Here is a 12,665-nt window from a genome sequence, read left to right as displayed (position 1 = left end):
GTCCCACTAAAGTCTACATGAGACCTTTCTCAATTCCCCTTAATTCTAGTGCTTTGCCTCTGTTGATTATTTCCAACTTACCCTTTATATAGCTTGTTTGTACATAGTTGTATGCATGTTGTTTCCCCCATCAAGACCTTGACAGCAGACTCTTTTACCTTTCTTTGTACTTCTACCACTTAGCACGCTGTCAGGCATATAGTAGGTGCTTAATAAATGTTTATTGACTCTGAGGCAATATGCTGATTCAATAAGGATATCAAAATTTCTGTAACTGGGTTGAAAGAAGTAAGATGCAAATGTACAAGATGGGCAAAATTCTGCTGTTCATCCTTCGTTCTCAAAGCATCAACAACATCACAAAAGGGATGTTTTGACTTGCTTGTAAATTGGATTTAAGTGAAGCAGAGCTGCTCAAAGTCAGCTTCACTCTCTCCTCCAAGAGTCATCGAAGTCTAGTGGCAAGACATGAGTCAAGATGATTAGTGATGGCCTGGGATGCAATGAGTGAGAGATGCCTGAGAGGAATGAGTCAAACAACCATTGCTGACCTTTAAGACAGTAGATCCAGAAGTGAGGAAGGGGAAAAGGAGATGGGAATCAATATGGTGAATAAAGACTCTAAGAAATCATGACAAGTGGGATATAAAAGATGCAAAGTTCTCTGCCATAAGAAGTACACAAAATTTGGGCATATTTGTAATTTCCAAATTATAGAATCTCAAAAATGGAGGGCTGGAAAACGTAAAGTGGATTTAATACAATAAATCAAATATTTTTTTAAAAGCATTTTAGGTACACTAATGTCAACCACTGTGCAAGGATGGGGATAGATGGGCAAAATGTCTTTCTAGGCAAAATGCAGTTTTATGCACAAAACCTATCCATTTTAATCCTATAGTAGTCAAAAAGTAAATACAGTATCTTGTGACATCCAAGAACCATGTTTTTAGGATAAAGGACACTGACAAACTTTAGTAGTCACACAATATCCCGGATGATTAGAAACCATGCCACAATTCACACATGACTGAACAAAGTGTAGATATAATATAGAACAAAGTACATCATCTTGGTGAGAGACTTGTTGGGGCCATGACTGCTTTCTTTAAATTTCTGAAGGGTAATTACATGGAAAGGAATAAATGGTGTAATACATATAAAATTCACCTTGGAGACAGGAAGATGTGTCCTTAGCTAAAGATCTGCCTCTGAGTTTACAGGGGCAACTCTCTAAGAATATAAATTACAAAGAAGATACTGATGATAGGCACTGAGAGAGGAAGTTCCTCACTGGGATTTCCCATCATTCATGGAATTCCAGCTCTAGTCATAAAAAACTACGTGGAAGTACAAACTATAGAAAGAAAGATTTGAACACAAGGAAGAACTTCCTAGCAATTAGAGCCCAAAAGTCAAATGTACTAACTTGCAAGGTAGTAAATCTTCAAGTAAAAGATAGCAAGCTTGGAGGCAACTGAGAATTATTACAAGCACAGAGCAGGGAAACAGCCTGCAGCAGCCACTAAGTCTGTTTATGTAGCTACAGTAGCTACCAGCGCTTTGATATGCTAGGTACTCAATTTAGTTTAAAGTCTCTAATTCAGTGGCAAATAAAAGTCGTATTTCTCATGTGACTAAAGATATTTCTTCAATGACAAAGTGATTAAAATGTTAAAAGAACCAATCCAACAAACTGAGTATTAGATCAAGATCAGATCAAACTCCAATAACCCCAAAGTAAAAGAAATCTCACCTTGATATCAAATACTCTGATAAAATAAGATCTTTGTGGATTGTCCTTAACAAGACACACTACACCACAGCACTTTTTTGACCACATGCCATTCCGATCTGCTGCATATAATTGTACCACCGCTGAAGACATAGTCTGGAAAAAAAGAAATTGACAGTCTTTAGCTTCCAAACAAATGTCTATCAATATTCCAGAGAAAAAGCATATCTTATTTTCAGTGTGCCTTACGAGATAATATAATCCTCTCTCCCACCCACTCTCGACCTGCATTGAGAAAGAAAAACAAAAACCTTGTTAAAAAACATGTATAGTTAGGCAAATGAAGTAAAATAAAATAAAAAAATCTGTGCTTTGGCCATGTTAAAAAAAATTCTCAATCTGCATCCTGAATCCCTAACCTCTGTCAGGAGGTCAAAATGAGTTCTCTAGAACTGTTACTGGTTGTGGTGCTGATCAGAGTTCTAAGACTTTCAAATGTGTTTGTCTTTACAGTATCATCATTACTGTGTAAACTGTTCTCCAGTTTCACTTCACTCTGCATTAGTTCATATAAGACTTTCCAGGTTTCTTGGAAATTATCCTTTTCATCATTCTTAACAGAACAATAGTATTCCATCATATTTATATAACTTGTTCAATCATTCCTCAGTTAATGAGCAGCTCATCAGCTTCCATTTTCCAATTCTTTACTACCACAAAAAGAGCTACTATAAATAATTTTTGCACGTTCTTAGGTTATTTTGCTTAAAACTTAATATACTATCCCTTTTATACCTCCCATTTCCTTCCTGTTTCCCTACTGAGTGAAACGTGTATTATTGTACCCAACTTGGTATATATTCCTTCCTCCTTTGACCAGTTCAGATAAAAATAAAGATCAGGTATTGTCCACACTCCCCTTACCACCTTCCTCCTTATTTGTATAGTCTTCTATGTGAGTACCTCAATTATGAGCGATAATTTTCCCCACTCTTCCTCTACCTTATTCCCTCCTAGTGTATATTTTTATAACAATATAATAATATAACAAAACTACTCTCAGGTCCTCTGTCTTATAAGACTCTGTTTGAGATACCTAATTATGACACAAGTATCATTTATCCATACTGGAATGCAAACAGTACCCTTTTATAACCCCTTATGATTGCTTCTTCAGGTTTACCTTTTCATGTTTCTCTTGACTTTTATACCTGTATTTCCAAGTTTCTACACATCTCTGGTCTTGTCACCAGGAATGCTTACAAGCCTTCTATTTAATTAAAGATCTTTTATTTCTCCCTGAGGGATTATGTGTTGTTGCTAGGTAAGTTATTCTTGGGTTGTAAGCCTATATCCTTGCCTTCATTAATATCATACTCCAAGCTCTTCACTCCTTGATAATGTGATGGCTGTTAAATCTATGTGATCCTGAACGTTCCTTGATATTTGAATTCTTTCTTTCTCACTGCTTGTAGTATTTTTCTTTAATGTGTAGACTCTAGATTTTGGCTATAATGTTCCTATAAGCTTTCAGTCTATTTGTTTGTAAGGATGTGACCTGCAGAGTCTACTTTCCCTTTGTCCTCTGTTCCTCAGGTGGTCTTCTTTTGGAACTTCTTAAAATATGTTGTATAGGTGGCTCTTTTTTTTTTGGTCCTGGCTTCCAAACAGTCCAATTATTCTTAAATTATCTCACCTTCTTCTGTTTCTGGGTCAGTTGCTTGTGCTACAAAATTCCTTTCATTTTCTTTTGTTTCTTCAGTCTTTTGACTTTGTTTTTTATATTTTCTGGATGTTTCATGTAATCATTAACTTCTATTTGTTTCATTCTCTTTCAGGAGGTTGTGTCATGGGTATTCTTGTATGAAGCTGTTAATTTTCTTTTCAATTTTCCCTTGCATTGCTCTCATGCCTTTTCCATTTTTCCCCCCTCATCTACTCATTTCATTTTTTGAACTCTTGTTTCATCTATTCCAGGAATTCTGGGTGAACTTGTACCCAACCTGTATGTCATTTTGAAGCTTTGCGTATAGATGTTCTAGAGTAATTCTTTTCTCCTAGGTTTGTGTTTTGGGTATCCCTACCACTATAAAAGCCTTTTTATGGTGGGGATTCATTTTTTGTTTCTTTGTTCATTCTGTCAGCCTCCTTCCTAAGTTTGGACTTTATGCTAAGTTAGCAGGGTACTACTAGAAAGAATGTCTAGACTGAGCTTTTGCTCCTCTTAGATCCTACTGCTGCTTTCTTGGGGGAAGGAGGGTTCTGAGTATTATGTTATTCAGGTTCCCACAGCAGTCTGATACACAGCAAGGTCTGATGTTGTCTCCCAGTCTGAATTCTTAAACCTCCCAGTTTGGGTTTGGGTCTGAGCAACAGTTCCGTGGGTTTGCCCCTAACGGATTTCCAGCGGAAGCTTCTGCTAGACTCAAGCATTACCAACCAGCTGGAAAGATCTGCTGATTGAGTTACAGAACTATAACCTTCTTTGGTGTAGAGTTCTTGCTCTGGTTATTTCTTTGCAGGTTTCATACTGCCTTGGGGGCTAGATCTGTGACCCTGTTCCACTCCTGGAATCTGAGACACACAGCTGCTGCTTGTGTGCTAAGTAAGGAACAAGTCTAAAAGCAAGCACTATTCATCCTGAAATGTCACTCTTAGGTACAGGTCTTCCCCTCAGTCTACCCTGGATCAGGGACCAGAACTAGATAGTAAGTGACAGAGCTGACAGGTGGCACCGTTCCTGAACAGCTCTAGGCCCTTCTGCTGGATATGGGATCTCTTCTTGCCGTGGGGTATAGCCTCTTCCCCACCTTGGGATTACTCTAGGCAACATGCTTCCTGACCAGACTCCATTCCCCTGGTTTACTAATCTGTTTCTTTCTTTCTTTCTTTCTTTTTTAAAGGCAATTGGGTTTAAGTGACTTGCCCAAGGTCACATAGCTAGTAAGTGTCAACTGTGTGTCCGGTCTGAGGCCAGATTTGAACTCAGGTCCTCCTGACTTCAGGGCTGGTGCTCTATCTACTGCACCACCTACCTGCCCCCCCCCCCGTTTCCTTTTGTCAAACTGAGCTGGTAAAATTATTCATTAGGACTTTATCGCGAACTTCTAGATCAGGATTTTGTCTGGCACATTTTCTAGATCTTTGTGGAGTTATAGGGGAGAGTTTGGCTGGGCTTTTCCAGATATTTCACCATCTTAGCTGGTCTCTCAGAAATCAATTTTGTATCAGATTTAGCAAAACTCACTTTTCTTCTTTCTGGACTCCATTAGGCAGGCTCAAGAATAATCTACCATTATGTGGAGCAATGATGTATAATTTTCAATTCTTTTTTTATACTAAGTATATATGGCTGAAAGAAGATAAGTTTTTTTGTTTTTTGCTTTTTGGTGAGGCAGTTGGGGTTAAGTGACTTGCCCAGGGTCACACAGCTAGTATCAATTGTCTAAGCCGAATTTGAACTCAGGTCCTCCTGACTCCAAGGCCAGCACTCTATCCACTGCGCCACCTAGCTGCCACAAGATAATAGTTTTTAAAACACCAAATGAAAAGACTATTAGGACTATTCCAGTTAACAACATTTTAGAGTATAATAAAATGTCTATCACTTTTACCATGTTTCTTCATTATTAAAAAAAAAACCTCAGGATTTTAAAACATAAAGGAAAACAAAGTACACCTAAAATTATACAGTGCCATTTCCCTTTAAATATTTCAACTTGTAGTGGCTGCTTTTCCAATACTAAAGGCAAGATGCTTGGTTTTTATGTGTTCAAGTTTAGAAATATTCAAACCAGACCTTACAGATCAAGATAAAAAAATATTACCTACAGCTTTCAATAAGTTGCCAAAACAAAATTTGCATGTCTGATGAAGATGTAAATGCTATTACTGTTCACAGGACCAGTTAATGAATGAAAAAGGATAGTAGATTAATTCAAAGCAATGTCATTTACATGCATCATCTATTTCTGATATCCAGCTACTAATAATCAAAGGAGAGCCCTGTTTTGCATGAGAACTGAACAAAATAACTTCCCAGACCCTTTCCAATCTCAGAATTCTACGATTATTTACTCTACTTGTTTTTACTTTTAAAAACTATTCCATGACAAAAAAACTAATTCAACACCAAAATAAATTATTCAAAACCTGAACTATTGCTACCCTCTATCTGCTTTCTTTCCTCCTACTTGTGCACTGCTGAATGCTGCTAGAGTAAGTCAGGCAAACCATGATAAAATGAATCCATCCTTAAATTTGTGTTCTCTGTCAAGTGGCCTGTACATGGCAATCCTTGTGTTACATCTCCTTCATAGATTGATCACATTTTCCAGAGTTGCTATTTCAAAATTTCTCTTCTAATTTCTCTCCTTTCTTCTTAGCAGAGAATCCTGGATCCGAATTTATTAAGTAATACTGAGGCCATCCATCCATGTAATGAGACTCTCCTCCCCCAACTCCATACCTTAAAACATGTCATCATGCCCCTTTCACTCTTCTTTTGCTTCAATCTCAAAGGAAGTGGTAGTTTCTTACTATGACCTATTTTTCAACTTATTTTCTTGATCACGTTTTATAACCTCTAAGAAACTGTTCCTTTCAATCATTTGCTCTCTTACCATCCACTAGCTCTTTACCAGTTTCCTGTGAACATGCTCAGGGTTCACAAACCCTCAAAAGACCTTCAAGTAACCCTCTGTTACTCGAATCTCGCCTTTATCCCATATCATGTCATCCTTTTACAGACAAATTCCAACAAAGGATCTACACTCATTATTTTCATTTTCTCATCTTCCACTCATCCCCTACCTCAATCAGAACTGAAAACTGTTTTCTCTATGGTTACCCATCACCTCTTAATTGTTAATTCCAAAAACCTTTCACAGCTCTCATTCAATATGACCATTTTGGAGACTGAACAGTCACTTCTCTCTGACTTCATCATTATCATAACAACAGCTGGCATACAAATGCTTTAAGGTTTACAAAGTGCTTTATTTAAGTTATGTGATGGGCAGAACAACTCCCTGAGGTAGGTTGAACTATTATCATCATTTTATAGATGAAGAAATTGAGGCTGAAAGACATTAAGTTACTTGGATTCCAACTCAAGTCTTCCTGACTCCAAGATCCATGCCCACCTGTTTTCCTAACAGTCTGTTTCTTTCTCTCCTTTGCTGAATTATGGCTCATCTTAACAGCCATTAAGTAAGACTTTGTCCTGAATCTTTTCTCCCTCTTCTAAAGATCTCATAGGTTTCCATGGATTCAATTACCACTTCTATTCAGTTAACTCTCCAAACTATAACCAGCCTTAATCTCTTCTGAACTCCAGTCTTAGTTCATTAACTGCTAGACATCACCACCTGAAAGTGTCATTAGCATCTCAAATTCACCATATCAAAAGTTAAACTCATATGTCCTTTCAAAATAATTTCTTTTCCAAACTCCTCCCCTTTTTAAAAATAATTGAGAATAACATCCTGTCAGTCACCTAGGTCCCTCCCCTTTAAAAAAAATGAGAATAACTTCCTATCAGTCACCCAGGTTTGCAACCCTCTGGCTCTTCCCTCTCTCTTTCACCTGCCCATACCCAATGAGACGCCAGGTCTATCCTACTTCCCATCTCTTACTTCCATCCTCTCCACTCACAAGGTCACTATCATAATTAACTCTTACCTGAATTAATGCAATAGTTTTCTAATTGGTTTCTCAGTTTCTAGTCATTCCCTTCTCCAATTCATCATCCACAGAGCTCCCATATTAAAGTTCCTTACTAGGACAGCTAGGTGGCACAGTAGATAGAGCTCCAGCCTTGGAGTCAGGAGGACCAGAGTTCAAGTCTGGCCTGACACTTACTAGCTGTGTGACCCTGGGCAAGTCACTTAACCCTGACTGCCTCACCAAAAAGCAAAAAAAAAAAAGTTCCTTACTTTTTTTTCCACCCAGACTAGTCTCCATCCCTGGAATGACCTTTCCCTCTTCATTTACACCTCTGAAAATTTCAAGCTTCCTTCAAGACTCAGCTCCCATCCCTCCTTCCCCTATAATAAAGCCTTTCCAGATTCCTCCACCCTAAGCTAATAGAGCTCTCTCCCTCCTAAAATTACTTCAAGTTCCTTGAAGGCAGGGATGATTTCATTTTTGTATATCTAATGCCCTGAACATTTTAATAAATGTTTCACTGTTAACTGATTTTCAGGATGAAAGACTTTCTTCACTTTCAAGTCTATTCCGTATTCTTTCTTTCTTCTTCTTCTTTTTTGTTTTTGTGAGGCAACTGGGGTTAAGTGACTTGCCTAGGGTCACACAGCTAGTAAGTGTCAAATGTGTGGTCTGAGGCCGAATTTGAACTCAGGTCCTTCTGACTTCAGGGCCGGTGCTCTATCCACCACACCACCTAGCTGCCCCCTGTAGTCTTATTTCAATAAGATACTTGAATTTTTTTTAGTAACTTTGGAGATGATACTTGTTCACTGAAAACAGAAGCCAATGCAATTGGGGGACATATAGGATAGGGATGAAAAGTCATATTTCCATGCTTTCACTTAAATAAATGATGAATGTTGCTGTTTGTCTTTAGTTCTCACTGACATCTGAAGGATGATATCTTGTCTTGCATATGAATTGGATTTAAGTGAGGCACAGCTGCTCAAAGTCAGTCTCACTCCCTCCTCTAGAATTATAGAAGCCCAGTGGCAAGACATAAGTCAAGATGACTAGTGATGGCCTGGGATATGCAGTGAGTGAGAGATGCCAGAGAGGAATGAGTCAAACAATGATTGCTGACTTTTAAGACAGATTCAGAGGTGGGGAGGGGGGAAGGGAGATGGAAGTCAAATGGTGAATAAAGAGCCTAAGAAGTCAGTCAAGTGGGATATGAAAGATACAAAGTGCTCTGCCATAAGATGTTCACAAAATGTGGGCATATTTGTAGTTTCTAAATTATAGAATCTCAAAAATGGAGGGCTGAAAAACGTAAGATGGATTTAATACAATAAATCAAATTTTTTTTAAAAGCATTTTTAGGTGTACTAATGTTAGGCACTGTGCAAGGATGGGGACAGAAAGACAAAAGGGAAATAGTCACAACTCTCAAGTACTTTATTTTCTCTAACTCTTTCATTTCATAGATAAGGAAATAAAATCAGAAATGTTAACTGACTTCCCCAAGGTCACACAGGTAGGTAGTGGCACAATTAGAACTAAAACCAAATCCACTGACTTCAGGTCAAATGTTCTTTATACTAGGTTATTTTTCATACCTTATAAAAATAAAGAACTTTTCACCTAATTGTATATATGTACTTTTAAAGCTATTTTCTATCTCTAAAACATAAAATCACAAAAGCATATGAATGAATCTTGTAATATTTGAGCTGGAAATGACCATGTAATCCAACACTGTCATTTTCTAGATGACAACACCCAAAGAGCTTAAGTAACGTACTGGAACTTTTTTAAACTTAGAAAAAAATACTGTTTTCAAACAGAAAGGACACACACACCCACACCCCTACTTAATTATACTTGCATTGTCCAAATCCTGCAATATGCAAACTACTACCCTTATAATCTCTGATGGTAGCCATGGGCACTTATTAAAACATCATGCAGAATTAAATCCTTTTTTTCCCAAATCTGAACAAATTTTAAAATTTGTATTTTCTAAAATTAATAAGCATTTATTAAATGCCTACTCTATGCTAGATACCATGCTAAGAGCTAGGGAATACAAAAATGAACAATGACATGGTCCCTGCGTTCAAGAAACACATTTTATCAAGAGACAACATCTATGCCCACAATTATATTCAGATTATATACTGCACTAACATTTGGAATAAAAAAAGGCTTTGTGTAGATAGATACAGGGCTTCTTAAACTGTGGATCACGACTCACAGTTTAAGAAGAGCTGAAGGGATCACAAGTGGAAAAAGTTTAGAAAGTTTGGTATAGAAGATGGTATTTGAGCTGAATCTTAGGGAAAATGAGGGACTCTCTGATGAGAGTGTATTCCAGGCATAAGGAATGGCCAATGCAAATGCATAAAGATGGTAAATGGCATGCTGTGTTTAAGGAATGAATGGAAGGTCAATTTGGCCAGAGTAAACAAAGGAGAGCCACATATCATGAAACTGGAAAGAAAAGCTGGATCCACATTGTAAAGGGCTTTAAAAGCCAAACAAAGGACTTTACATTTTATCCTATAGGCATTAGGATGCCACTGGAGTTTATTGAGTAGGAGAGTGACATGATCAGTTATGTATATAAGGGCTATCACTTTGGCAGCTGTGTGGCAGACGGATTAGAAAAGGAGAGACACGAGGCAGGCCGACCAACTAGAAAGTTATTTCAATAAGCTAGATAAAAGGTTATAAGGATATGAACAGGGTGACACTCATGTGAGTAGACAGAAGGGGATGGATACTTGTATCCTGATGTTGTAAAGACAGAAGTGACAAGACTTGGAAACTCACAATGGTGTGAGAAGAATGAGGAGGAATGAGGATGAAAACCTTGGTAATTAGAATCTATGCAGATAACTGACTGTCAAATCTATAAATGTAGCCTTAAAATCTTCTGATCTCTAGTCCCCATCTGCTAGACATCTCCATCCTGTTATTCTGCACAAATCTCAAACTCAACATGTTCAAAGTGGAACTCTATCTTTCCCCAATCTCTGCCCTCCTCTAAATTTCCTATTTCTGTTGAGGCTACACTAGGTTTGAAGTATCAAATTCATCTTCTACTTTTCTCCCTCCCTCCACATCCAATTAGTTATCAATTTTACCACTACAATAACTCCTGCATGCATCCCCCACTTACATTAATACCACTACCACCTTACTTAAGGACCTTGTCACCTCTAATTTGCTGTATTTCAAAAGCCTCCTAATTGGTCTCCCCACTTCTAGTTTCTCCACTCTCTAATACATCCTCCACTGCTGCCTATAAAATAATCTTCCTAAAATAAAGATCTAAAAATCTTCAGTGGCAGCCTACTGTCTCCGAGAGGGAACACAAATTCCTTGGCTTGGCATTTAAAGCCCTTTGCAGTCCGACTCCAATTCAATATTTCATTTTTTGTTTTTCAACAAGCGTCCCACAAGCCTGGAATGCACTACTTTCTTCCTCTGTTTCTTAGAATAATTTCCTTTAAGGTTTAATTCATGTGCTAAACCCTGCTAGTAAATTCCTAATGAGCCTAATTTTTAGTTAGTGCTTTTTCCCTACTCAAATTATGGTGTACTCACTAATCTGTGTAAAGGCAGCCTTCCAATAAAATGTAAACTCCGTGAACAGAAAGAACAACTGGTCAAATTTTGCAAGAGTATGTTTATATTCTTATTACATCAACTAAACTTGTTAATCTTTGTCAGGTCACAGATATAGCTAAATGAGAGCATCTATATTTCAGAGTCCTTTCAGGAAAAGACCTTAAGCCTGCAAACAATGTAAGCTGTATAGTGTAGTTGTAACATGACACACTCAAATACAGTTCTTATTTATATAAATATTCCCTTCAATGAAGCAGAAGGCATTACCATTTATACCTGCTTATCCTGTGCAATTCTTGTCCATGTCCTTTCATTCTATAAGAATCTATTAAAAGCTTACTATATGCCAGACTGTGTATCAGATGAGGGAAATGCATAAAATCCCTGATGTCAAGGAGCTTACGTTCTACTAGGGGAAGTTCACTACAGGTAGTCCATTCAATACAGGGAATGGCAGGGGGAGAATACCTTCTTCAAACTCTCTTGGACAACTGAAAAAAATGAAGGAGTTCACCATGGGCTATTAGTTATTCTTCACTCTTGTCCCAGAACGGTCCACCTTAAAAAATAATTAAATTCTACATTTCTTTGATAACATCCTTTACATGGCTTCTTCCTAATTCTCTGTCTGTAATCTTTAAAATTCTACTGAGACTACAGTATTACCTGATTTGCAGTCAAATAAAAGTTAGTCAACAAACATTTAATAAGTACCTGTGTCCCAGGCAAGCACTGTGCTAAGTGCTTGGGGTACAAAGAAAAGCAAATACACAGAAAAAACAAATGCCCTAAAAGAGTTTACATTCTAACAGAGCTGAAAACATGTAAACAACCATAAACTCATAAGACATACAGAGTAGATAGAAGAGAATCTCACAGGGAAAGTGAGGAGAGGTTTAGGGAGAAAAGAGAGGAGAGACTGGGAAAGACTTCCTGAAGAAGATGGAATTTGAGCTGAGTCTCAAAGGAAGCCAGTGGCAGATGTGAGGAGGGATATCATTGGGGACAGCCAATGAAAATGTAGTCAAAAGATGGAGGGTCCTGTTAAAGGGATAGCAAGAGGGCTGGTGTTGTTGGATCACAGAGTACACACTCAGTTGTGAAGGGCTTAAAATGTCAAATAGAGCATGTTATAACTGATCCCAGAGAAATCAGGGAGCCATTAGATTTTACTGGGGTGGAGAGGCATGATATGGCCAGACCTGCATTTGAGGAAAAGCATTTGGTAGCTAGGAGAAGGACAAAGTGGGATGGGGAAAAACTTAAGGGAGGAAGAGGCACGGGGCCAACCAGGAGGCCATTTTAATAGTATATGTATTGGTTGATGAGAAGCAAACCAGGGTAGTAGCTATGAGCAGAGAGAAGAGGACATATATGTAAGATGTTGTAAAGGTAAAAAACTACAAGACTTGGTAACAGAATGCATATGTGGAGTAAGAAAGGAGTGAAACAGGAAATGAAGAAAACACCAAAACTATGAGCCTGGGTGACTGGATGGATGGTAAAGCCCTTGACAGTAATATGGAGGTTTGGAAGAGGAGAGGATTTTGTGGGAAAAATCATGACTGGTTTTATACATGCTGAATTTGGGATGCCTATAGGACAATCAGTTAGACATGTTCAAAAGGCAACTGGTAATGAAAGA

General features: G+C 37.9%; 1 protein-coding gene across 2 annotated transcripts in view; it reads right to left on the bottom strand.

Annotated features, from left to right (window-relative positions):
• Nucleotides 1-12,665, bottom strand: part of WASL (WASP like actin nucleation promoting factor) — a 116,437-nt gene that overhangs the window by 64,093 nt on the left and 39,679 nt on the right. For both annotated transcript variants that reach the window (XM_078153951.1, XM_020966353.2), the window contains exon 2: nt 1,757-1,891. In XM_078153951.1, coding sequence (XP_078010077.1) covers nt 1,757-1,891 — 135 coding nt within the window. The remainder of the gene's footprint in view (nt 1-1,756; nt 1,892-12,665) is intronic.

The sequence above is a fragment of the Phascolarctos cinereus genome, unplaced genomic scaffold (assembly GCF_003287225.1).
Source record: "Phascolarctos cinereus isolate Bilbo 61053 unplaced genomic scaffold, phaCin_HiC Scaffold_1;HRSCAF=81, whole genome shotgun sequence".
NCBI lineage: Eukaryota > Metazoa > Chordata > Mammalia > Diprotodontia > Phascolarctidae > Phascolarctos > Phascolarctos cinereus.
Note: the sequence above shows the minus strand (reverse complement) of the source record. Positions and strands in the feature narration are given on the sequence as shown.